This window comes from Talpa occidentalis, unplaced genomic scaffold, assembly GCF_014898055.3.
Source record: "Talpa occidentalis isolate TD23 unplaced genomic scaffold, MPIMG_talOcc4v2.1 talOcc4.3, whole genome shotgun sequence".
Lineage (NCBI taxonomy): Eukaryota > Metazoa > Chordata > Mammalia > Eulipotyphla > Talpidae > Talpa > Talpa occidentalis.
The window spans coordinates 42,211,670-42,239,469 of record NW_023603184.1 but is presented as its reverse complement, the minus strand read 5'-3'; the positions used below and the strand labels follow the sequence as shown (position 1 = coordinate 42,239,469).

Below are 27,800 nucleotides of genomic sequence, written 5' to 3'. Positions count from 1 at the left end.
TTCTTCCAGAAATCTGCATTTGCATGCAAAAAAATACCCAATTTTAAAGTCTTAGTAACTAATGTAAATTACAGTTACTGAGACAAAAAAGATGAAATAGTCCCTTAAGGGATGGACCTGGAAGTGATTTGCCAAGTGAAATAAGTCAGATATCAGATGGTCTCACTTGTCTGTGGTACATGGATAACAAAATATACATACACTGGCAAAGTACAGCAAAACAGTTCTGAGACTGAGTGAAAACTACTTGCTGGAGGGAGTGGGAAGGAAGGGGATGGGGCACTGGCCCTGGGGTTTGGTGGAGTGTGCGTCATGCACGAGCACATACGAAGGAATAAACGTGTAACCCGAGAGTTACGTGGACATGTCAACAGTTGACAAATTTAGTAAAAACAAAAATTACTGCGGCAAAATATCTTTAGTAGAATAATGCCAGTTTGTAACTCCTGCATCATAATTGTGTGTGCACATGTCTTACTTCTTCCAACCAATCTCCACGCCTGGAGAGTAAGAATGCTGGTGTTTTAGTACCCCTAGCACAGCCCCCGCTATATGCCAGGCAGGGAAGGAAGCATAAGCATATGAATCCAAGCAATCTTAGCAGTATCATGGCATGCCAGTAAAAGCCAGCCTTGAGATTCAAGTTTCTGAAAGGACTTTATATTTGACTCTGACATGATTAACTTCAGCAAACAGAAGCATGGGGAACATGGGTACCCATGTAGTACCCTGGCAGAAGCTTTGTCTTAGAAACCGCTCAAGCTAAAAGAAATCAGCTGTGGGCAGCGTGAGTTGTGCTATCTACAAATCGAACCAAAGGGCTTGATGACTAAGACATGGGACTAAGTATGTATCGTGTGGAAAAATAGGTTCTCTCCAGGCTCTGCACATTTCAAACAATGACCAATCTATAGAACAGATTCAGAAGTAGAAGCTGTTTCCTACCAGATTCTATACAAAGTATATTCTCACTGCAAGATACTTCTGTCTCTAAGAAGTCTCTACTAAATTCTCTTTAATGTGAGGACAACTCACTTAGGAACACTGGTTACACCCACACCTAATCCAACACCCACTGGAGCTGTCTCACTTCACATTTGACACACACAAAAAATATTTCATCACTAGAGAAAGTCTGAATTTTATCAAATATCCCTCCTACTTATATATATCAGTTCCTGGTCTTAGGAGCTGAGGAAACAGAGCTAGAAAGAGCTTGTCACCTGATCACTGGCAGCTTGCAGAAAGGCCACTGAGCAATACCTCCCCCAACCCTCTATTCCCCCATAGGGTATCAGGTCTGTAAGGTTCTCATTCCCATGGGCCTCCTAAGGATGTGGATGGTAGAAAAGATCAAGACAGAGTGGTGGGTTCTAAATTGACTCTACCACTTACTTGCTGGGTGAACTGTGAAAAATCTAGATGGTTTGGTAGCTCATCTTTTCCTGCCAGCCCATAATCTTAAGTTTCTGTACAATCTATGGATTGGTTTCCCTTAGGTTAGGTATCCAACTGGGCCAATCAGGTGGTGGGGCCATGTGGAACAAAAATCAGCTTTCTGGGCTGTGGCTTCAATGAGCACTGAGGTGGCGTGATTTTATTTAGTTGTGGCCTTGGTATGCACCATACTATTAAATGTCTAGTTAACAAGTTGCCAAATGCTTAAGAGAATGAATGAGCATCTTCTTTGAGACTCAGCTAGTGTCATGTTCTTAGTGATGTCTTCCCTAATTTTCCTTCCATTCTGGTAGGATAAATTTGTGCCACCACTGAACTTGTAACTATTATAATGTTAGCACACTGTATATTTATTTGTCTGTCTCTCCAGTAGGACCCCCAAGGGCAGGAACGACTCATTCCTGTAGCCCTAGGGCCCAGCCATCAGAGGTTATAAGACAATTAGTAAGAGTATTTCAGTAAAAGCGCATAAAAGATAATTACTGAATAAAAGAGTGAGAGAGAAAAGGGTAGACAGTTCCTTTGGGTTCTAACATTCCATGAATCTGTGAGATAATAAGATGCTATATTAAGAACCATAAAATAAAACTAGCTGGCTTTATATAGCAGCCCCATTAATAGGTAATGACAACAGTGGCTTCAATTTATTGAGTCCTTACTACATGCCAAGCAGTGTGCTGAGACTTTCTCTGAATTACTTCATTAAATATTTCCAGTAACTCCAGGTATTAATATTATCTTTATCTGACAGACGAGAACAGTAAAACTTTGAGGAATTAAATAACTGCCCAACCAGTGACACATGTAGAAAGCCACAGTTCAAAGTTAGGCTTATTTGACATGAAGATCATAGTCATAACTCTTAAAAGAGGGGGGATGAAAAATAAGGTGACACTGTAAACTTATTACAGTTCCATCAATCTCTTTGAGGACTCTGCAAGGTCACCTGGTATTTCATAGGACAAAGACTATCTGAGCCAGGAGATACCACTAAGGGGCATCTAGTATCTAGGCCAGCCCCATCTTTCTATAATGAGGGAGTCTGAGGCTCAGAACTGTCTGGTGAGGCTCAAGTTCAGTTAGAGGGACAGCCTGTCAAGACCCAAGTATGAGCATGTATCTCCTCATACTATTACTTAGCTGGATGCACCTTCACTCGGGGCTCAGCTCTCATGTCCTGTGTACAAAGAAACACCCTGACGACGTACGTGAAATAGCCCCCATCACTCTGTCTTTCTATCCTGCTTTATTTTTCTTCATAAGTGAGCCTACTTACACTCTGTATTTATTTGTTTACTTGTGTATTTCCCCACTAGAATATAAGCTTCACGATGACAAGATTTTTATTGCTGTTTCTCTGCAACTCATAGCGGTGCCTGGCATGCAGGGTACTCAACAGTGGTTGAATTGATGGCTGAACATTCCAAAGCATCAATTGCAATGTGATTAAAACTTTTCTTTGTCCTTCAAAACAGAAGACTTTATTTTTGGCTCACCTAAGTGGGAGCCAATGTTTACCACATTATTCAACTGTCTCCTGATTTCTCAGGCCACCTTCCCCACCTCCGGTCTACCGCCCCCCAACCCCCTAAGACAGGATCTTGCCTGAGTCATCCATGCATACCAAAGCCTAGCACAAGCAGCTGTTTAAAATGCTTGGGGACACAGGTTTGAAGAGTGGTCAAAGTGACAGTCACAGGCACTGCTGCTTAGTGATTTATTGTCTCCTTAAGGCTCCATCAGCAGGTAGAATGGAAAACTCCTCCCACCCTGACACCTTGGGCAACCAAGGCATTGTATTCCTTCACTGCCTGCTCTGTCTGGAGGACCCGGACATCGATGCCTTGTTTCCTGAGGTATTCCACAGTTGATGGAGGCACCTGGAAAGAGGGGGAAAGATGAGTAAGTCAGTGCTGCATCGGCAACACCGATTGTAACAGGGTGGTCCCCAGGAAAGGGGGAGGTTCCCTGCCACACCCAAGGGAGGGTGGAGCTGAGCAGGAAGAGGAGAAGCTGCAGAAGAGACTAAGGAAGGAAGCAGGATGGAGCCAGGAGACCTGGAGGAGGCGCATGGAGCCTAAAAACACGTGAAAAAACTGCGCTTGTCTTTTGGTCGTGGACTGGGTGACACAAATGTGGGTGAGACCCATGGGGAGGTGACAATGGCAGCTTTTATCTTAATGTTAATTTTGCTTTTTTCCTTCCAGGCTTGTCCGGTTGTTTGTGACCCTTTGCTGTGGGTCCCCACTGGAAGATGCTTTAGACTTGTAGCAGGCTTTGGGGCCTTGTTCTGGGCCGATCCCATATGGATGGACTTTTACCCACGAGGGGACGGGTAACTTTGGGTGCTTCATTTAAAAACTAGACTCTTTGCCTTACCTGTGTTGTTTCCTAGTTTAATTAAAGTTCCTTCCCATTAAAGTCTCCTATGTTTTGTGTTAATGCAGTGGATGGCAGAACCCATTTAGAATAGGCAGGTTTGCGGGGCTTGGGCTGCCCCTCTCCCTGTCCTATAACACGATGACAAAAGGGAGTCGTGGAGTAGGCTGCACAATGCACAATGCTTCCGAGGAGCAAGAATCTGGCCTTTTTATTGATGGGATAATCATCAGTTGTGAGGGGAAGGAGGACAAAAAGAAAAGGGAGGGGTGAAATGTATGTTGTCATCCATAGTTATCAGGGATTGTGAGTCTGCCTTCCAGGCATTTCTCATCTGCCTGAGGACTTGGTATTGCAGTTGAGATCAAGCTCTACATCCCCAGCCTTGGTTTCAGTCTTATCAACAGGCTTTCCCCTGATCAGCTTTAAGATCTTGGTTGATTTGAAAGGCACCTTGTAAGCTTTGGCTCCTATAACTGATTGGCCAGTTCTTGACCTTGTTTAGGAATGCAGAACTGCAGGTAACAAAAATGGTGGCCGAACAGGCCGCTTAGGATTAGCAGACCCACAAGTCAGGGGAAGGGCATGCTGGGGTTTCTTTCCCTGCCATGAGATAATACTCCCCAGTCACAGGTGATGCCTGTGACTCTTCTTTCACCCAGCATGTTAAGACACAGGGCAAGCTAGGGTTATTAGGCAGTTTCAGGGACAGTGCAGGAGGGGACCTCTGAAGAATTTAGGGAGGCTTCAGAGATGAGGACAACCAAGGGAATGTAACCCATTCCACTAGGAAAAACAAACATCTCAGGACCAAGGACAACATTGTTAACGGTGGTCCTGGTTTCCTTCAGGTGGTAAAGGGAGGCGGAGATTGGAGAAATGGAGAGTGGTTTAATTTATGGACAACTTAGAAGGGCAGCTGTTTAACTTCAATGCAGGGATGCCCATCCCGAGGACTGGGCCATAAAGATAAAGATGCAACAAATGGGGAAAGAGAAACCTGTTAGATAAGGAATGTGAAGATCCCCCACTCAGTAGCAAATTAAGTGAGACAGCCGAGAACTAACCAATCACAAAGAGACTGGTGGAGCTTTAGAATAATTAGGGAAAGAAGGTCTATATTCCCTGAGACACGACTCCACTTTGGCTTCCTTGCCCCTCCCAGGCCTGGTTTCCTGGCCTGGGAGTCCCACTTTATTTCTGTTCTTTTTCTCCTCAATAAACTTTTTCTTTCTCTAAACAAACCTGCCTCTTCTCGCTTGCTTGCCTGAGCGTCTGCGAAGTTCCTGCTGCGGCTTCGTGAGACACCAACCCGTGGGGGTCTAGTGGCCGGGACTCAGCGCTGCCCTGCAGCCTGGGGTCCGTTCCTGGCTGGGAGACTAGGCCTGACAATTCCGGTATCAATGTTACCAGTCCAAAATTTGGTAGTGAGCCCCAAGGAGTCAGAAGAAGCTTCTAAGAAGTTGACAGAAGTTCCATGATATGCATGCATAAAGCTCAAGAGAAATAGAAATGGAAAGAGCATGGAGTTTGGAGTCAGACAGACTTGGATTTAGGTCCTTACTAGCAGCGTGAGCTTGGGTAAGTGAATTAAAATCTATGAACCTATTTTCCCATGTCTCTAAACAGGGGTGATCATAACTAGCTCACAGGGTTTGTATAAGAATGATTTCAGTTAAAGCATGTAGAATGCCTAGCATGTCGATGTTAAATGTTTGAGTCATCCAACCTGACTCTAAATTCTAACTTTTCCAGTACCAACCAAGAGACTTTGAGGCCAATTATTTAATGTCAATGAACGCCAATTTCCTTCCCTGTAACATGATAATAAACCTTACAGCCTGGAGTTGGTGTGAGGATGAAGGTAGTTAATGTATGTATATTTCAGCTCAAATGTATTCTCAGAAAGCTCTTTCTTGACCACCCCCATTCAGAACAGCCCCTCATAGATCACCATTTCTTCATAGCATTTATTGTGATCTGAAATTATCTCCTTTTAATTATTCATGAGGGCCAGGAGTCTTGTCTCTCTTGATTATCTCATTATTCCCAGTGCCTAGAATGGTGTCTGAAGGTGCTGAATAAATATGTGCAAATAAATGTATCAAAAGATTCTCTGTAGTGGCAGTTATAATTGGCTATTTCCTCAACTCTGGCTTGCCTCGAGTATTTTTCTTAAATATATTTTAATTAGACTCTGGCTCAGTAAGAGCTCTGAGTGAAATATTTTTTTAAATGCCCTATATTTTCTGTATGTTTGAATGATTTTATAACAATAGCCTTACAGATAGAAATTATTTTAATGAGCAATGGGGGAGGATGGGGGAGGGAAAATTATTGTAATGAGAGAAAAACTAGGTTAATACAAAAAATATAAATAAACGGTACCTTCATCAGCAGGGAACTGGGTTTTGCCATATCTATAAAGAGGAAAGAGGTCGAACTCCATATATTTGTGTTAAAGGCTATCCATAATAATGTGAGGGAAAGACTACAGAACAGTATGTGTAATATAATCCCATTTATGTGAAAATAGTTATAAATATGTACATGTATATCTGTATGTGTCAGTGTATATATTTGCAGATGCAGTGAGAGAGAATTAAAGCAGTAAACATCAAACTGTTCACCTTCTACATTTATGCAATGATTCTTTTACAATAGCCATATATTATTTCTATAATAGGCATAATTTTTTCTCTGAAAAGGAAAAACAACTTGAATATGTCCAAGAAAAGAAAAAGAAAAGGTACAATAAAATGTACTATAAAAAGGTAAAGTACTACAAAAATTTAAAGAACCAAATATTGATAATCATAAAGCTTGAGAAATTTCAGGATTGAGAAATTCCTGAGAAATAGCGTAAACAACACAGGCCCAGGGCTAGGTGGAGACTGGTGACGCCAACCCTGCTGAGGAAGAGAAGTGTGTGCAGCCATTATTTTATCCTGGGCTGTCAGCTGGCTGGCAGAAGGGGCCTGTGTGATTACAGAGATGAACTCCAAGAAGAACACATCTCTAAGGTAAAAGTCCAAGAGACCACCAGTTGTCTCAGAAATGCCGTGCTCACCACTACATACCTTCAAGGCCTCACTCATCCCTCGGCCAATCACAAGGGTCTGCACACCCTGCTTGACAACTTCCTCCACATCTGCCGGCTGCACACCAGGAGAATGCTAGACGTGAGAAGAGAAAGTATACCATCCACCTGATTTTTTAATCTTGGCAATTGACATTCTTTTTTTTTTTTTAATGCATATAAGAACTGGGGTGTAGGCCAGAGGTGTGTGTGTGTGTGTGGGTGAGAGGATTCACCAGAGACAGAGTGGGGAGCAGAACAGGCAGATCTACTGAATATATACTGTAGAAAGGAGCAGCAGGTGAGAGAGGAGAGGTCTGCTGTGCCATGTAGGTTAGCTCCCTGGTTGGGGATCGAACTCATTGCAGTGGCTGAAGACAACTTGATAGTGCTGAGATTTAACCCCTTGTGCCACAACAGGGAGGTTCAAGCAATTGACAATCTTGTGGAATCATTCATGCATTCACTGAAGAAACATTTACTGAGGTGTACTCTGTGCCAAGCATCATTCTGAGTTCTGAAAATAACAAGATACAGTTCTTCCCACAAGGTGCTCTAAGTCGCATGAAAAATACAGAAGACTAAACAGAAATTTCAATAGTTTTATAAGTTTTACTCAGAAGTAAGTTCAGGATGTTGTGAAAATAAAGAAAGAGCACCGAATCCAGATGCAGGGGGTCAGGGCAGGTGGTCAGGGAAAGCATTCCATCTTTGGTGACAGTTAAGCTGAGACCTAAAGGACAAGCAGGAATTAGCCAAGTTAAAGGTAATCAGGGGAACAAGGTATTCCAAGTACAGGGAACAGCATGTGTAAAGGCTCAGAGGAAAGAAAAAGCCAGTGAACTCCAGGTAGGTGAGTGTGTTTGGAGCTGAAACAACTCTAAGGAGTGGGAGAAGAAAGCACTTGCACATGAAGCCAAAACTGGGGCTGTTGGGAAGAATTCATAAGAATCTCTATACTAGTTCCTTGTCATAAGAATCTTTTCTCTTAAGCTCCAGGCTTTAAAGCCTCCCTATTGCTATGTAAAGTCCCCATATTCTTCCAGGGTTATCTGCTGTAAGGTGTTTAATGAATGGGAATTCAACATTAAAGGATGGTAGCTTCTGAATAACTCCCACTTCAGCAATGACAATATGGAGGGCAGAGTCTGATAAATACCAGCTCAAGTACAGGGCTTCCCCTACTATGGATCTGTACAAGAATGACACTTTCAGCAATGAAACTCAGAGACACAAAGTCATCCTTACCTGATTAGTCTATCTCCATTGTTTCATTCCGTCAGCAAGCATTTGCTGAGCATCTACTCTGCACCGGGCTCTATATACTAAAGCACTGGAAGTACTGAGGTGAACTAAATAGCCTCTGAAGGAGTTTTAGTTGGATAAGATAGTGAACATGTAGAAATAGTTGCAGCAGGATTAGATAAAATACAGTGAAGAATCTCAGAAGAGGGAGCAATAAGTATGAGTAACAAATTGTAGAAGATGTGTTATTTTAACTGGGTGTTGAATAGGAGTATGCCTTGAAGCATTGGTTGTGGAAGGAGTGCATTTTAACCATAGTTAGAGATGATATAGGGAAATTTAGATGCTGAAAATATCAAGAAGACAATATGTGGACCAAATAACCAAGGAGTTTATACTCTACAAGATGATGGTTTAGAAGAGCTAGAATGGAAATTGTATATAGTTGTAAAAGGTAGGAGAGCAAGTAAGTCTTTATTAAACCTTTAGAATAATAATATTTTGCTTTTATAGTTGCAGCCTTCATCATATATCTATAGAAATTACTCTATGGGATCTTCATAATGACTCTATAAAGTAACACTAAAACATCCATTCTCTTTGTTTTCTAGATAAGGAAACTGAAACGGGCCTCCCCGGTGGCGCAGCGGTTGAGCGCTGGGTTGCGAAGCTGCCCGCGGCCTCTGCGGCGCCAGTTCGATCCCCGGTTGCTCCCCGGCCACCGGAGGAGGGTCCCGCATGGCGCGCAGACCTCTCCTGCCGCCCGCTGCTCCCCTCAGCAGTGTACTTCGGTCCTTCTGCCTGCTCTGCTCCCCGCTCTGGCTCTGGTGAATTCTCTCGCCCTCCCGCGCTTCTGACTGTACCCAGTGCATGTGTAAACAAACAAACAAACAAACAAACAAATAAATGAATAAAATGCATGCCTCTTTAAAAAAAAAAAAAAAAGGAAACTGAAACTCACAAACTATATACACATCGGCCAAGATGTCATAGTAAGTGGTGGGGCTGGGTTTAAATTGAAACATATTTAACTTCTGGTTTAATGTACTTTATTAGGATACTATACTCAGAAACAACTTTCATGACACTTTGAAGTACTAAATCTGACAACCACATAGAGTTGTACTTAGCTCAAAACAGTAAGAAAGCTAGTGTGGTTATAGTAATACCACGTTAAGTAGACTTCGAGACAGGAGTAGTAATGGAGATAAGAATGTCATCTCATGGTGCTTAAAGGGCCTATATCATAAAGAAAAACCAAGCATCCCAAATCTGTATACCTTAGTAATACAGCTACAAAATACATGAAGACAAAAATAACTAAGGGGATAAACAAACCCAGCATAGATGGAAATTTTAACCACCTTTTCTCAGTAATTGATAGAACAAATAGGGAAAAAGCCAGTAAGGAAATAGAGTATATAAACACTATCAATTAATTTGACCTAATAGACATCTGTAGGTTATTACACCAAACAACTACAGAATGCACATGTTTTTCCAATTACACCTGGAAGATTCACTAAGACAGACTAAATGTCATGCCATAAGTCTCAATAAATTTCAAAGAAGTGAAATAATATAGAAAATGTCATTTGACAAAGTAGATATAAATTGTAACATGATATTTTGAGGAGTGACAAATAACTGGAACTTGAGCAAAAGAGAGTGTTTTATACTGAAGGATAAAGGAAAAATATATTATGGGCCTCCTTCGTGGCACAAAGGGTTAAGTCACAGCACTATGAAGCTATCTGCAGCCACTGCAGCATGAGTTCTGTGCCCAGGCAGAGAGCTACCCACATGGTGCAGCAGACCTCTCCTGACTCACCCGCTGCTCCCCTCAGCAGTGTATTTCAGTCAATCCACCTGTTCTGTTTCCCACTCTGTCTCTGGTAAATCCTCTCACCCCCACACTTCTGGCCTGTACTCTAGTTCTTTTATGCATAAATAAATAAATCTTTAAAAATATACATTTTAAATTTGTGGTTACAATTAAATAATGTTAGAGGGAATTTAGTGCTCTAGGAACTTATAGTAGAAAAATGGTCTAGAATCAACGATCTAAGCTTTTTATCTTAAAAAGCTAAAAAAAGAAAAACAAATTATATCAAAGTAAGTAGAAAACAGAAAATAATGAACATATGTATGTCAATTAATGAAATAAGAAACAAGAGAAAATCAACAGTGTCAAAAGTTGGTGATTTGAAAAAGATGAATAAAATTGATAAAACTCTTCAAGACTGACTAAGCAGGAAAAATGGAAAAGTAGACACAGATCATAAATATCAGGTATCAAAGGCGGCATTATTATAGATCCTAAGAGACTAATAATATTAGGAATAGCTTTACACTGATAAATAAGGCAACCGAGATGAAATCATCCAATTTCTTGAAAAACAAATGCATCAAAAGTAATACAAGAAGATACAGAAAATCTGAATATTCCTATATCAGTTAGAAATTGAATTCATAATTTGAACCATTCTATAATAAAAATTCTGGGTACTATGACTTCACTGATTAAGTATCTTAATGTAGGGTAAAGAAAATATCAGGCTTTTCTGCCTTTCCGCCATCAGGATAGATGATGGATCCTTGTCCTGAATGCATGCCTGATGGCGGGCACCTGGAATAGGGTGTGGGCATAGGTAGATGGGATTCAGCTGAGCTAAGACTGTGCTTTTAAGGGCGGCGTCAAGGGGACGCCAGCAGCAGCAGTAGCAGTAGCAGCAGTAGAAGTAGAAGCCGAAGCAGAAGCCGAAAGAGAAGCCGAGAAGCAGCAGAACGAACGCTAGAGAGCCCAGATAGAGTGAAGACTTGCTGGCAGGCCTCCCAGCCCCCCAGCCAGCACCCCTGCATGCCATATGCCTGGTGAACCCCAAATAAAAAACCTGCAAAACTACTGAGGACTCTGACTCCTCCTTTACCCGGTCTGCATGGGATCAGAAAACCTGCACTGTGGTCCATTCCTGGCCCTTACACTTAAGCATTTCATGAAAATCTTCAGTAAAGCACTAGTAAATCCAAGGTTGGTTCAACATTCAAAAATCAGTGTTGTGGGCCTCCCCTGGTGGCGCAGCAGTTGAGTGCTGGGTTGCAAGGCTGCTTGCAGCCTCTGTAGCACCAGTTCGATCCCCGGCCACCGGCGAGGGTCCCACAAAAAATAAAAAAATAAAATAAAATCAGTGTTGTTCACCAGTGTAAAGAATAACATATAAATATCTCAACTAATGTCGAACAAGCATTTAAAAAATTTCACCATGTATTTATGATTTTTAAAAATCTCAGCAAAATAAACTAAAGGAAACCTTCCTTAAATAAAAGACTTCTAAGAAAACCCTACAGCTAAGCAACAAATACAATGTTGAAATAGTAAACATTCCCTCCCCCGCAAAAAACTGGATATAGTGGGTATTAGCTAGATATTTTCTTCTTTATTGTCTCTTGGATCTGTCCATTTCTTTCCATCTCTACTGCCACTACCCCTGGTCTAAGCTGCCATTTTCTAACTGGTCTTCATAAAACATTAGCTCTTTGCAATTATCTATTCCTCAAACTGTAGCCAGAGGGATCATTTCATGATCCCATCCATGTCACCACTTCTCCTTAATTACATTCAATGGCTGCTCATTGTCCTTAGTAAAAATGCCAAACTCCTTCACATGGTCTGTAAGTTTCCAGCTGCCTCTCATTGCATCCATTTCATGTTCTATGCTCAGGTTACACTGGCCTCCTATCAGTTCTCTAACAATAGTATGTATTCTCTCACAATTAAGAAGAGGAAAAGAAAATCTACAGGTTGAGAGAAAATATTTGCAGCTCACATATCTGACAATGGGCTTGTATCCAGAATATATAAGGGGTTCTCAAAACACAAAAATAATAATCCAATTTTTAAAAATTGGTAAAGTATCTGAATACTTTACCAAAGAAGTGTTTAAGTGAAGACTAGGAAAACACTTGATATAAAAAGTCAATATGGAAGTGCATATTTTTTTATTTTTATTTTTTTAAGATTTATTTTTATTTTATCTATGCATACAAGAACTAGAGTATAGGCCAGAGGTGCAGGATTGGGGAGTAAGAGGATTCACCAGAGACAGAATGGGGAGCAGAACAGGTGGATCTACTGAAATACACCACTGAGGGGAACAGTGGGTGAGACAGGAGAGGTCTGCTGCGCCATGTGGGTTGCTCCCTGGCCGGGGATTGAACTCAGGCCACAGTGGCTTGATGATGCTGGGACTTTAAACTGTGCGCCACCAGGGCAAAAATGAGGATTCTTTGTACTATTATTTAACCTTTCCACAAGTCCAAAATTATTTTATTTTATTTTTTTTAAAGATTTATTTATTCATGCATACCAGAACCACGGTACAGACCAGAGGGGCAGGAGGGGGAGAGGATTCACCAGAGACAGAGTGGGGAGCAGAACAGGCAGACTGAAATACACTGCTGAGGGGAGCAGCGGACGAGACAGGAGAGGTCTGCCATGCCATGTGGGATTATCGCTGGCCGGCCAGGATCGAACCTGCACTGTAGAGGCTGAGGACAGCTTCACGGCGCTGTGCTCAACTGCCTGCGCCACCTGGGAGCCCCCCAAAATTATTTTAAAGTAGTTCTTTATTAAAGTGCAGTAGTATAGATATGTTACAGATCAGCAGAAAGAGACCACAAACAGGCACACATAGATAGAGCTTTCTGATTTACTTAGCCACGGAAGTAGAACTTAACAGAAGCCAGGTGGCTTCACAACACAGAATCAGACATAACATATCTTAGTTGGCTTTCTGCGTGTCTCCTGGCTCTGTGGGATGTACAACTGCTGCTGACATTCTTCTCTGGGTCACTGAATGTTCCAGAGCTGATAACAAAGCCAGTCTCTCTCACTAATACCTTTTCATATTCAGGCTTACATCATTAACCCTTTCCTACGTCATTTATACTAGACTATATATATTTCTGCTTTAGGAAGTATCCAAGAGTGTTCTCAGTTAGAACACCTACCTATGGAAGAGTGAACAGTGCTGCTCAATAGCAAGGGTGCATCCTTGATGATGTAGAGCTAGTGTCCAAGTGTCTCTGAACAATACCTCTGCTTCCAGCTCTCCCTGTTCCCCACAGAGATCAGAGATTGGGGGAGATTAGATTATTTTCCTCCTGACATTAGGTTCATAAATTTTTAAAAGATGAGAAACTGATATTTTTCACTTGATTACAATAATTGATTCTTAAACAATGTCAGACGATGACATTAGATACCTTATTTAGTTCCATGGCTCTGTGACTAATCCCAGAACTGCCCTCAGCTGCACAGTTATGAAAGGAAGAATTAACATTTTTTTTTTCTGGGCTATGACCAAGGTAAACATTTATTAGAGTTACAAACCAAGAATGGAGAGCTTGACCCTCCTTAAGTAAATGCTAAATGATTCTTTCATTCAACAAAGAATAGCACCCATTTTGAGGAGCACCATGATCCCCAGCCTCTGGAACTCACATCCTAGTATAAGGAAACAAGGCTTGACATCAAGTGAAAGGTCATGTGACAGTGCAAAACGGTAATCTCTGGAGATTCAGGCTGGAGACAGCCACAGCCCATCAAGTTGCTGGATCAATGAAACCCAGGTGATGAATCTGGCCACTGCGTGCTACACTTCAGGGCTGGGGTGTCATGCAGGGAGAGATGAAAGATACTGCTGTGAAAGCCTGTGGACCCAGGAGTTGGCGGGTGATTACTCACAGCCTGCGCTGAGGGCTGTGATGGGAGCATCAGCCAGTTACAGAGGAGGCATCAACCTATCAACCTGCCACCAGCTCCCACTCTGCTGCTTCCTATCCCTCAGGGCAAATCTTCCCTCCGTGAATGTCTGATGCAGTTCCTCTTCTTTAAGAGGCTTTACATCACACAGTGTAAGGATGAGGGCGTATTGTTTTTTTCTTGTGGAAAAACTATTAATTGTGGGAAAATGTCCAGCCGCTATCCACTATGCCAACTGAACAACAGGATCACGTCCTATATGGCTCAGGCATTTCGCCCTTTTTTATGTTAAATTTTAAAATAAAACATTCCTAAGTTATACTTTCAAGGAAGCATTTTCCTTCTACCAAAATGAAGTGAGCATAAATAGTAGCAATGCTTTTGTCTGGCTGTGCTGATGATAAAAGATTCTGAGTGAAGGTTAAAAGATCTCTGGAATCTGTCCCCTGTGGACACTGCCTGAGTCACAGCCTCATTATCGCTTGCCTGAATGAACAGCCTCTAGAATATCTTCCTGCCTCTGCCAGGGCAGGGACCTATTTTTTTGTGCCATAGACTGCTCTGGCAATCTGGTGAAACCTACAGCCCCTTTCTTAGAATAAAGTTTTTAAGTGCATAAATACATAGAATTACAAAGGAAACATTTGATACAAATGAAATTATCTAAATAGTGAAAACCAGATGTATTGTCTCGTAATGTACTCTTCTACTAGCTTTAGAAGAGTGGAAATATTTTCCAAAAATCCATTAGCATACTACCCTCACATCACATAGTAGCAGACATAGAACTGTGCTAGTACTTTCAAAACCCATTGAGTTGTTTCTCTGGGGCTCATGGCTGCCAACCTAGAGACTTCACTTTCTTTTTCCCCCCTGACAGGTAGATATGGCATGTGACAATACTATCACTAATAAAAATTCACTGGACTATGAGCAGAAAAAATTGATGCCACATCTAGGTTAGGGCCTAAAACACTGAGCTTGACCATTTCTTCTCTTTCCCCTTCCTTGCAAGTTAGATTTGTGGCATGGCTACAACCAGTTCCCACCATTCAAATGTTCTAGAAGATGATAGAGCAAGAGAGAAAACAATCGGGGTCTCTTTCTGTCTCCCCAGAGCTGTCCTCCCTGTCTCCCTCTTAGACTGGTCACACTAATATATGAGAGAGGAAAATATTCTTTTATCTTCTTTAAGCCAATAGATTTTGGGATTTATATTACTTGGCTTTTACACTGGCTAATCCACAGAGTCATTCCTAAACGAAATCATGATCAGCCACACAAATCACTTGGGGTAGAGTGGATATCTGAGTGCCAATCATACCGGAACACCACAGGGATAAGGTGAGGGAATACATCATAGCCCACAGGTGCACTCACACACATTTTCTGCCTCTATATACTTAAAGGGCTTATATGTAGTGACATCCTAGTAGCAATAAGCGCGCAATGATACCCAGCCTTTGTTTTCTAGATACCATTCCCTACGAGAAAGAACTAGAACCCCTTGAAGAATGGCTAAATCCAGAGAAAATACACCTGTCTATGCCAAAAAAACAAAGCCAAAAATGGATGGAAATACATAAATAGGACATTGCCTAATTTGGAATAATTTAAACTTCAAAAATATTAATAACAGTGATGGATTAAAATATCTCATTCTGTTTGGGCTGCTATAACAAAATACCACTAACAGGGTAACCTATAAACAACAAATTAGTTCTCACAGTTCTGGAGGCTAGAAGTCCAAGATCAAGTCATCAGCATGGCTGAGTTCTGGTGAAGGCCCTCTCACTGACTCATAGCCAGCACCTCCTCATTGTGGCCTTATATGGGGGAAGAGCTCTCTCTGCAGCTTCTTTTCTGAGATACTAATCCTCTTCATAAGGGCTCCCCCACTAATGACTTAAGGACCTCACAAAGGACTCTACTTCCTAATACCTTCATCTTTAGGTGTTACAATTGCAACATATAAATTGGGCATAGTAGGGCCCCCCTGGTTGTGCAAGGGGTTAAGTCTCAGCACTATGAAGCTATCAGTAGCCACTGCAGCACGAGTTCGATCCCCAGCCAGAGAGGTGACCCACATGGCGCAGCAGACCTCTCCTGTCTCGCCCGCTGCTACCCTCAGCAGTGACATTTCAGTCCATCTGCCTGTTCTGCTCCCCACTTTGTCTCTGGTGAAGCCTTCACCTCCCACACCTCTGGCCTATAGCTCAGCTCGTATATGCATACATAAATAAAATAAATCTTTAAAAATAAACAAATAGGGCCTCCCCTGTTGGTGCAGACGGTTGAGTGCTGTGCTGTGAAGCTGTCCGCAGCCTCTGTAGCACCGGTTCAATCCCAGCAGGCCGGCAAGGGTCCCACATGGCGTAGCAGACCTCTCCTGTCTCACCCACTGCTCCCCTCAGCAGTGTATTTCTGTCGTCTGCCTGTTTTGTTCCCCGCTCTGTCTCTGGTGAATCCTCTCACTCCCTGAATCTCTGGCCTATACCCCAGCTCTTGTATGCATAAATAAATAAATCTTTAAAAAGAATACTGTTATGAATACAGACAGATATTTGAAAAAGTATAAAGGAAATTCAGAATACTGATACAGATGGAAGGAAGGGAAAGATCTCCAATTATATTTGTAAAATTTTATTTTTAAAATTGAATAATGGCTATACAGGTCTATTATTCGTTATAATTTTAATAATTTATAATATAATTTATAATACTTGTTGTGTTTAAGAATAAAATTTATTTAAAGGCAAATGTATTGGTTATAGCCACATACCAAACGATCTGTCTTTTTTGATCTATTTAGTCAAATGACCTTTCCATTTGGTTTCTGGCTTAGTGCCACCATATATACATTGCAACTTACATCTTTTGTGTGCTTACTAATTTCTGAATTTGAGTTTATAAAATCTTGTAGAAACAAAATGCTTATAAGAGGTGAAACTACAATAGCATTTTGAGATGACACCCATAGCCTACCTTTTGCCAAGGATATACTTTGGACATGAGACTCAGGAGTTTCTTTCCTGGCACTGAGGGAAGAAAGGCCATTTACTCTGGTATATCCTTAACTGTCAGAGACGCTTTCAGAGGAATATCATCATCAAGAGGGGTAAATGTCAACATTAATATTCAGAAACTTAGTTAAATGAGGTGGGGAAGCTAGCAAGTTCCACTAATGTATAGATCAGCAAGATATAAAACCTATAACGCCTAGTAATCTCCCACAGTTTCCTTCTCCAGAGAAATTGTGGGGGTGGACTTTCAGAAGTTACATATGTCCATGGAATAGGAAGGAGAGATGAAGTGACCATTTCTTCTGTTTTTATTTTTTTTTTTAATATTTATTTATTTATTTATACAAGCACTAGGTAGTCAGAAGCACGGGAGGGTGAGAGAATTCACCAGAGCCAGAGCGGGGAGCAGAGCAGGCAGAAGGACCGAAGTACACTGCTGAGGGGAGCAGCAGGCGGCAGGAGAGGTCTGCGCGCCATGTGGGACCCTCCTCCGGTGGCTGGGGAGCAGCCGGGGATCGAACCGGCGCTGCAGAGGCTGCGGGCAGCTTGGCAACCCAGCGCTCAACCGCTGCACCACCGGGGAGGCCCTCTTCTGTTTTTTTTTCAATATTTTATTTTCTATACTTCTTACATCATTTTTCATTTTTGCACAATGTATGCATTTTCATCTTGGTTATATTCCCCATACAATTGCTCCCCACTTATTTTGACCCCAATCCCTCCTCTCCTCGCCCTCCCCCCTTCATAGTATGTCTCTGGTTTAAGAGCTGATGAGACTCAACAAAAGCAAAGAAAATAATCCAGTCAAAAAATGGGCAGAAGAGCTAAAAAGAAACTTCTCCAAAGAGGAAATGTAAATGGCCAACAGGCATATGAAAAAATGTTCAACATCACTTGTAATCAGGGAAATGCAAATCTAAACTACAATGAGAGACCATCTCACACCAGTGAGAATGGCACATATTAAAAAAACTAGCAACAAGAAATGTTGGCGAGGATGTGGAGAAAAAGGAACTCTCCTGCACTGCTGTTGGGAGTGCAAACTGGTCCAATCACTATGGAGAGCTGTGTGGAGATTCCTCAGTCTTCTGTTTGTTTTGCTTCCAAATAAAATCTCTTTGTAGCATTTAAAAAATAATTTAGTCATAACTAAATTAAGCCATAAAGCTCAAAAGACAAAAAAAAAAATGCAATGCCCCATATGTTGTGTTTTCCAATGCCCATGGTATAAATACCCCCACCATGGCTAATATCAAGATATCAATGTGATATCACTGAATGCAGCTAGTAACAGATGTACAGTTGCACATATAACACAGTAGTTTCATCATTAGATAACTACAGATATAAATAATTTCAAGAACACAGAATGTAGTAACATAATTAGGAATTTAGGAATTTTAAGTATATGTTACCTATGTTTTATTTTTATTTATTTATTTATTTATTTATTTATTTATTTATTTAATTTTCTAGAGGCATGTCTTATTTATTTATTTATTTATTATTTGTTTGTTTGTTTGGTTTATACATGCACTGGGTACAGTCAGAAGCGCGGGAGGGCGAGAGAATTCACCAGAGCCAGAGCAGGGAGCAGAGCAGGCAGAAGGACCGAAGTACACTGCTGAGGGGAGCAGCGGGCGGCAGGAGAGGTCTGCGCGCCATGTGGGACCCTCCTCCGGTGGCCGGGGAGCAGCCAGGGATCGAACCAGCGCCGCAGAGGCCGCGGGCAGCTTCGCAACCCAGCGCTCAACCGCTGCGCCACCAGGGAGGCCCATACCTATGTTTTAAATGATTTATTTAAATAGGTTTTTATAATTTAGATTTAGGGCCTCCCCGGTGGCGCAGCGATTGAGCACTGGGTTGCGAAGGGGCCCGCAGCCTCTGCAGTGCCGGTTCGATCCCCGGCTGCTCCCCAGCCACCGGAGGAGGGTCCCATATGGTTCGCAGACCTCTCCTGCCGCCCGCTGCTCCCCTCAGCAGTGTACTTCGGTCCTTCTGCCTGCTCTGCTCCCCACTCTGGCTCTGGTGAATTCTCTCGCCCTCCCGCGCTTCTGACTGTACCCAGTGCATGTATAAACAAAACAAACACACAAACAAATAAATAAATAAATAAAACATGCCTCTATTAAAAAAAAAAGAATTAAAAAAAAAGAATTATTATAATTTAGATTTAATAATGGATGTGTCTAAAAACTGTGTTACAAAATTCCCAAAGATTTAACAATCAGTCCTCATGAGCTAGTGAAAGCAGGTCCAGCATCGTATTGGATAAGTATAAAATCCAAAATAGTTACTTCTGAGTAAAAATTGTATTAAGAATCCCTGAAAAGCTTCTCCTCTACAAAATCAATGAGAACATAGGCAAAAATCAACTTTTTAATATACTCTGGAAATTAGGTTTCCCACAATTCAGGGTGGTGTTCAATAAAGAAAAATGGCTGACTTTGTGAACACAGAAGGAACTGGAGGGGATTATGCTAAATGAACTAAATCAAAAGGAGAAAGACAAATACTGGATGATTTCACACATATGTAGAATATAAAGAAGCAAAACAAAGGGATGGTTGAAACTAAACCAAAACAAATCCTAGAAATCAGACTGCAGAATTGAGGCTACCAGAGGGGAGGTTTAGGGAATGAGGGGAAAGGAGGGAGGGAGCCCAGTGGGCTGTGGCAGAGGATTAGGAGTGCTTTGGTAATGGGCATGGTGTGATGATCTACATCCGAAGAGGTATGAGCCTATACCCCTAAATCATATGCAGTGTTTAAACCAATGTTACCTCGATACAAAATGAAAGTTAAAAAAATTAAAAATAAAGTTAAAAAAAAAGGCTGAAAATTGAGCATCATGCAGTTATAACTTGTCCCATTCCAGTAGACTCCACTACCAGGTCTACAGTAGCCTTAAAAAGCAACAACTTGAAATCATAGTGGAAACTATCAGCCTGGCAGTCAAGCAAGATAGACTAATGGATGAAAGCTCCTTCAAATCTCCCCCAGAGAACTGTCATTATTTGACCTATCTGATAATTCCACTCATCGGTATCTTTATTTGATCTGACTTGGAGCTTGCTAATGCAAATCACCTTTCTTTCCCAAAGAAGTTTTTCAGAAACAGTCAGAAATCATTGTTTACTGCCCAAAGCAGTAGCTAACAGGGTAAACAAGAGGTTAACCAAATACTCAAAAGGAAAAACTTGGAAATGAGATGTCCATAGGGGGCTTTGAAAAGCTCTGCTATGAACCTTGGTGTTGAAAAGGCCATACACATGGCCAGTGTTGTGTACATGCTTAGGAATGACATGACCCTAAGGTCACAACAATGGGTAACCTGACATTCTGCACAAGCAAGAAGCTGACAGAATTTTCAACTACCTGGCTGAGTAGTGCTGACTGCACCAAATTGGATACAGAGTCCCTCAGCAAACACAAATACTTTTGGGTTCCAGGCATTGTTTCAGAAAACTATATCTAAGGAAACAAGTGAAAGCATACGAGAGTTTCTCAAATAGAGAATATCGACAGAAAAAACAATTATTTTTTTAAAGGACCAAGTAGAAATCTGGGGGTGAAAAGTATAATGACTGAAATGAAAATTTCACTAAAGGAACTCAACAGCAGGTTGAAGTCAGCAAAACTGAAAAAAATAGGTCTGTTGAGATTATCCACCATGAGAAAATAGGAAGAAAAAAAAGGATGACGACAATAAACAGACTTATGGGACACTGTGAAACATACCTGTCTAGTAATAACAGGAGTCAGAGGATAGGTGAGTTAGAAGGAGCAGAAAGAATTTGTAAATAATCAATGGCTAAAATTTTCCCAAATTTTATGAAAAATGACAACTTATACATCCATGAAGCTCAATATATTCTCAGCAGAATAAATTCAAAGACATCCACAAGTAAACCTATCATAGTTAAGCTGTCAAAAAGCTAAAGAGAAAGAGAATGTTGAAAGCAGCAAAAGAGAAGTGAGTTAATTCCAAGCAACCTTTAGTAAGAATAACAGTTGGTTTCTCACTAGTAAACAACAAGGCACACACACAAAAAATGTGGAATGACATCTAAGTGCTGAATGAGTAGATTGTCAATGAACAATTCTATATCTATCAAAACTATCCTTTAAGACTGAAGGTTCACCTTCCATCATTACCTAAATTTCATTAAGGGAAAAATTTTAAAAGAAACAACAAAGAAAATCAACCTCTTCCCTAAGAAAGAAAAAAAGTGAAAAAAAAAAAATCGAAGTCTTTAGAAATGGTCCTAAGAACAAACAGAAAATGAAGAAATACCTATTCAAGAACATATATAAATACCTGTTAGGTAAGATGAGAATCTATGGTATTCAAGGAAAGAAGACTCTCTGTCTCCCACCTCCCAGCTCTGTGAAGTGGACACTGCTCTAGCCAAGTACTATTTCTCAGGACTATTTCTCTTCTCAGCTCCCAAGAGGACAGGCAGGAGTAGGACTTCAATGTTTTTTATCTTGCTTCATCTCACTGTTGCTGAAATTAAGTTCCATATGGGTGTGTTGATGGTTCGAGACTCCCTTCTTTCACTGGTCCTCCACTAATGAGCAGAGATACTACCTTGGTATGGCACACTAAGAAGGATGGAAGAAATGCAATACAGGGAAATGCAAATTCAGACTACCATAAGAGAATATTTCATACCTTCGGGGATGGTATAATAAAAACAAAGTGAAACAACAATAGTGTTGGTGAGGAGTGATTTAGAAAAGTTGGATGGGCCATACAGTCCTAAAATCTAAAATGCAAAATGGTACAGTTGCTTTGGGATGTAGTCTAATAGTTCCTCAAATGGTTAAATATTGAGTTACCATATAACCCAACATTTCCAGGGCCTCCCTGGTGGCGCTGGCGGTTGAGCGCCAAACTGTGAAGCTGTCCACAGCCTCTGCAGCATGGGTTCAATCCCTGCCGACCCGCGAGAATCCCACATGGCGCGGCAGACCTCTCCTGTCTGGCCCGCTGCTCCCCTCAGCAGTGTATTTCGTCAGTCTGTCTGTTCTATTCCCCGCTCTGTCTCTGGTGGATCCTCTCACCCTCCCGCGCATCTGGCCTGTACCCTGGTTTGTGTATAAATAAATAAATCTTGAAAAAAAAATAACCCAACATTTCCAATACTAGCTAGGTACATACCTAAGAGGATTAAGTGATTCTATGCTAATGAAATGTCTACAGTAGGCACATCTACAGCAACAAAACGATTACTAGTTGCCAGGAGTTTGTGGGATGGAAGAATAGACAGTGCCTGCTAATGTCCTGGGGTTTCTTTTTGGGATGACAATATTTTAGAAACCAGAGTGGTAATTACTGCACAAGTTTATAAAACTAAAACATCCAATGAAATGGTGTACTTTAATGGTATGTTCATTATAACTCAAAAGAGACAGGGTAAAAGAAATAGTTCCTTTTTGCTTGGTCATTATGGCTTTGGAGGTTGGAAATCATTTGACACATGGAGTGTCAGTAAAACACTAATAGCTTGGGGGCCTCCCTGGTGGTGCAGGGGTTAAAGACTCAGGTGTTAAAGCACTATCAAGCTATTGCCAACCACTGTGGCCTGAGTTGAATCCCTGGCCAGGGAGCTGACAACATGTCTGAGTTCCATTCCCTGCCAGGGAGCTGACCCATGTGGTGCGACAGACCTCTCCTGTCTCACCAGCTGCTCCCCTCAGCAGTGTATTTCAGTAGATCCACCTGCTTTGCTCCCCACTCTGTCTCTGGTGAATCCTCTCACTCCCTGCACTTCTGGCCTATACCCCGGTTCTTGTATGCATAAATAAATAAAAATAAATCTTTAAAAAATAAATAAAACACTAACAGCTTACCTCAGTTCCTGTCTCTCTCCAATCCCAAGCCCGACTGCCTCCTGGCCACACTTTGCAGTCCTTATAGGTTTTAGAAGAGCCTTGTACTTTCATTTGCCCCCATGAAAGGGAAGAAATTTCAGGCGAAGTCATAAGGAACTTAACTGAAATACAAAATTAAAAGAAAAACATGCAGTTATAAAGTGAGGTTGAGAGTTCCAAAATACAAGAGGTACTCTATATACCACATACACTATGTACACTATATACAAAATGTATTTAAATATATGTAAATTGTAAGACCCTGTACTCTACGAGTTAAGAAGCATCTTCTTCACTTTTGTGGTTATACTTTCTTCTCTAGAAGTCTAAAAAATAAAGTGTTATTTTTGGTATTCAAAATCATCAAATCATGGAAACGAGATACTATAATTTCTTCTCAGACTCTGGAGGGAATCCTTAGGGCATTTTTTTGAGGATTAAATTAAAATGTGGAGAGCTTTGTTCAGTATGATAGAATAAGGAGGTTGACAGAAACTTTCCCCAAAATGTGGCTATAAAGCTGGACAAAATTGTCAAAATAACCACTTGGCATTCTAGAAATAATATTAAAGATATACTATAAACTGAGAAGAGCTTATTCATGAAAACCACTGACTTTCACATATAAATAGTAAAATGTTTTGTTGTTTTTGTCTGGGACTTCCCATCCCCAATATCACTTCTGTTGGCACAGTTCACCTGGGTTTGGGTAAAGCATGGACACTAGCAGTCTTGCTGCTATGGCCAAAGGAGGAGTACTTGATCTGGAGCACTTTCAATTAAACTGGTGACTGTAGTGCAAAGCAAATATGGATGGTAGGTGCTTCCCTGATATTGTGGACCTGACAGGGGCAAACAGTGGATTGGCAGAGTAGATTGGGATTTAACAGGAATTTCCCAGAGTTGCCACAGCCAGAGTAGGGCTTGATAAGCATTCCATATATCCCATGAGGACTTAAGGTGATGAACATATGCATCAAAGACTGAAATAGGCCGAAGTCACAGAAATATTCTGGACCAATGGAGTCAATAGCACACCGGCAACGTGAAGTGAGAAGGCTCCAGAGGACTCAGAAGAATGTAAAGAAAGACATGAAAACAGCCTGAACATTGAATGTACTCCCTAGTGCACACATTGATCCATCAGTAGAAAGTGAAAGTCTTACTGGCTTGAGGTCTTTGAACATAATCTTTCATTAAGCTTTGGCTGAACACTAAGCTATAAAGATATAGAGGAGACCCCTAGAAAATCAAGCCTAAAAATAAAAACAGGAAAAAAAATTGAATATAGTTTCCAGTAGCCATAGGTTTATGTGAATCAGAATTCAGAGTTTTAATCTAGGTAGGCAAGTGACTAAACGCAACAAAGAACAAAATTCAGGAGGAAAATCCAAATTTCCTTCAATATATTATCTAAAACATTCACTATTCAAACAAAAAATTACATGACATGCAATGAAACAAGAGCTATGACACACTCATCCAACTAAAACTGTATCTAAGTGTTCCCATGTTTGATTTAGCAAAGACTTCAAAGAAACTATTATAAATAGATTCAAAGTACTAAAGAAAACCAGTATAAAGAATTACAGAAAGGGCCTCTCTGGTGGTGCAGGGGTTAAAGCCTCAGCACTATCAAGCTATCACCAGCCACTGCAGCATGAGTTGGATCCCTGGCCAGGGAGCTACCCACATGGGGCAGCAGACCTCTCCTGTCTCATCCACTGCTCCCCTCAACAGTGTATCTCAGTAGATTCGCCAGTACTGCTCCCCACTCTGTCTCTGGTGAATCCGCTCACCCCTCACACCTCTGGCCCACACCCCCGTTCTTGTATGCATAAATAAATACAAATAAATCTTTAAAAAAATTGCAAAAAAGTATAATGACAATGACTCAATGAACACAGAATCTCAATAAAGAGACATTTTAAAAAAGAATCAAAGGGAAACTCCGGCAACGATAAGTACAATAATGAAAAAGTGCTTGTATTTTTCAGGATTCTTCAGAGAAATAGGATCAGTAGATTACGCATAATAAGATTTATTTCAAGGAAGTGGCTTATGCAACTCTGGGAGTTTCAAGTCCAAAATGTGTAAGGCAGGCTGGCGAGCTGCTAACTCTAGGGCACAAAATTGTCATTAGATTATTGATGTTTTATTATTTCTTCCTCAATGAAACCTCAGTTGTTTTTTTAAAGATTTATTTATTTATGCATACAAGAACTGGGGTGCAGGCCAGAGGTGCAGGGGGTGAGAGGGTTTGCCAGAGACAGAGTGGGGAGCAGAACAGGCAAATCTACTGAAATAAACTGCTGAGGGAAGTGGGCGAAATAGGAGAGGTCTGCTGTGCCATGTGGGTAGCTCCCTGGCTGGGGATCGAACTCATAATGCAGTGGCTGCTGATAGCTTCATAATGCAGAGACTCAACCCCTTGTGCCACCAGGGCGGGCCAACCTAGGTTTTGTTTTTAAGGCCATTTAACTGATTGGATGAAACCCAACAGAAGTACTAAGAGTAATTTTTTAAATTTAAAAGTCAACTGATTATAGATGTTAACTACATCCACAAAAGTACCTTCACAGCAACATCTAGATTAGTGTTTGACTGATAACGGGATATTACAGCTCAGTCAAGTTGAAATATAAAACTAACCATGCAATCAAACCTTTTCCAATATGGTATCTGTATACATTTCCTTAAACCAAATTTAATCTTCAAATAAAGACAGTAACAATGACACTTCTGCCAAACATTAATAATTACTAACCAATTTTTGAAGCTTTAACTTCTGAATATCCATTTTTATATCCCATATATATATATATTATATCCAGTGCATTATATACAGGTATATAATTGTTACAAATAGTTATATACGATATGTATGTAATACATTATATACAACAACACACTACATAACATACTATTTTAGGTGGTAGGGTAGGAAGATACTAGTTTATGAAATAGGATTCCTGTTCTTGAGGAGCTAATATTAGAAGAGAGAAGAGATACAAATATCAATAATTATAATTCAAAAGGATAACTTTAAAAATGCAAGGCAACTTTTGAAAAGCAGTAAAAGGGAAATAGGGTTGTTGAAAGACTTGTGTATTAGTTACAACTTCCAGAACAAAATATCACAGACTGGGTGGTTTAACCAACAGAAATTTAATTTGTTAGACTGCGATAGGATGTGCAAGATCAAAGTGTCAGCAGGGTTGGTTCCTGGTGAGCGCTCTCTTTCTGGCTTGCTGATAGATGCTTTCTTGGTTGTCCTCACATCACCTTTTCTCTGTGCAGGAGGCACTCACAGCACCTTTTCCTTTACCTTTTTTTTAATTTTAGTAACTGCATTGTAGAAGTGTGTGAAATTAAGGTGTTCATCCCCAAGAATCAACACATATATATTTAAATTCACTGCTAAAAATTCAAAGCTATTCTTCACTATACCATTGTCTCTCTTTTCCTGATTTAGCCACCTCTCTCTCCCCAGCCCTTCTGCTAACCACTAGTTGATTTTAGTTTACTTTTTGTTTTATTTAGTTCATTCTTTTTTAATCTAAGTGCCCTCTATGAGTGAAATCATATGGTGTTTATCTTTTCCTGTCTGGTTTATTTAACCAAGCATAAATTCCCTCTCTCTGTCCATCCATAATCCTGCAAATGGCAGGATTTCATTTTTTTCTTTAATGATAGCTGAGTAGTAAGCCACTTCTTGTTTGTCCACTTGCAAGTTGATGGATACTTCAGTTCTTTTTTTTTAACGTCAAAAAACTGGGGTACAGGCCAGAAGTGCGGGGGTGCTTGGTAGTGCAGAGTGGGGAGCAGAACAGGTGAATGGGGGATTTTGTGAAATGATTTTGTGCATCCATTAAGGTGATTGTGTTATGTTCTTTATTATTAAGATGGTATGTTAAGCCAACCTTGCATACCTACAATGAATTCTATTAGGTCATGGTATATAGTCATTTTTATCTGTAATTGGTTTTGTTTTTTTTTTTTTTAAAAATAGAGGCATGTTTTATTTATTTATTTATTTGTTTGTTTGTTTGTTTGTTTATACATGCACTGGGTACAGTCAGAAGCGCGGGAGAGTGAGAGAATTCACCAGAGCCAGAGCAGGGAGCAGAGCAGGCAGAAGGACCGAAGTACACTGCTGAGGGGAGCAGCGGGCGGCAGGAGAGGTCTGCGCGCCATGTAGGACCCTCCTCCGGTGGCCGGGGAGCAGCCGAGGATCGAACCGGTGCGGCAGAGGCCGCGCGCAGCTTCGCAACCCAGCGCTCAACCGCTGCGCCACCGGGGAAGCCCTGTAATTGGTTTTGGTTTGCTGGAATTTCACTGAGATTGTTGCATCTAGATTCATAAAGAGTAAGTTTTGTTTTTTTCTTTCCTTGTGATGTCTTTGTTTTTGCCATCAGGTTTAAACCTGTCCTCACAGGATCATTGGGATGTCTTTAATTTTTGGTTAAGCTTTTGTGATACATTGGTGTTAATTCTTTAAAATTTTGAAGTTCATGTTAGTAAATATCAGAATTTGCCATGAATACATTTGAGGCTGGGTTTTTATGGAGGGGGAATTGAGATTAAAATTCTTTATTTTTTTAAGATTTTATTTATTTATGCATACAAGAATTGCAGTGTAAGCCAGAGGTGTGGAGGGTAAGAGGATTCACCAGAGAGAGGTGGGAACAGAACAGGCGGATCTACTGAAATACACTGCTGAGAGGAGCAGCGGGCAAGGCAAGAGAGGAGGAGCAGTGGGCAAGGCAAGAGAGGTCTGCTAAGCCATGTGGGCTCCTCCCTGGCAGGCTGGGGATCGAACTCATGCTGTGGTAGCTGGGGATAGCTTAATTAAACTCTGTGCCACCAGGGAGGCCCTGAGATTAAAATTCTTAATTCAATCTTTGTACTTGTCATAATTACATTCAGATTTTCTATTGTTTCTTTAGTGAGTTTCAATAGTTTGTGGTGT

The 27,800-nt window shown here is 41.0% G+C and overlaps 1 protein-coding gene across 1 annotated transcript in view; it reads right to left on the bottom strand.

Moving 5' to 3' along the window:
- Positions 1-3,166: 3,166 nt before the first annotated feature.
- Positions 3,167-27,800, bottom strand: part of AAMDC (adipogenesis associated Mth938 domain containing) — a 29,362-nt gene continuing 4,728 nt past the window's right edge. Inside the window, exons 2-4 of the mRNA XM_037523031.2 lie at positions 22,808-22,950; positions 6,918-7,013; positions 3,167-3,338 (exon numbers count right to left, since the gene is read on the bottom strand). Coding sequence (XP_037378928.1) covers positions 3,198-3,338; positions 6,918-7,013; positions 22,808-22,939 — 369 coding nt within the window. The 5' untranslated portion in view covers positions 22,940-22,950 and the 3' untranslated portion in view covers positions 3,167-3,197. The remainder of the gene's footprint in view (positions 3,339-6,917; positions 7,014-22,807; positions 22,951-27,800) is intronic.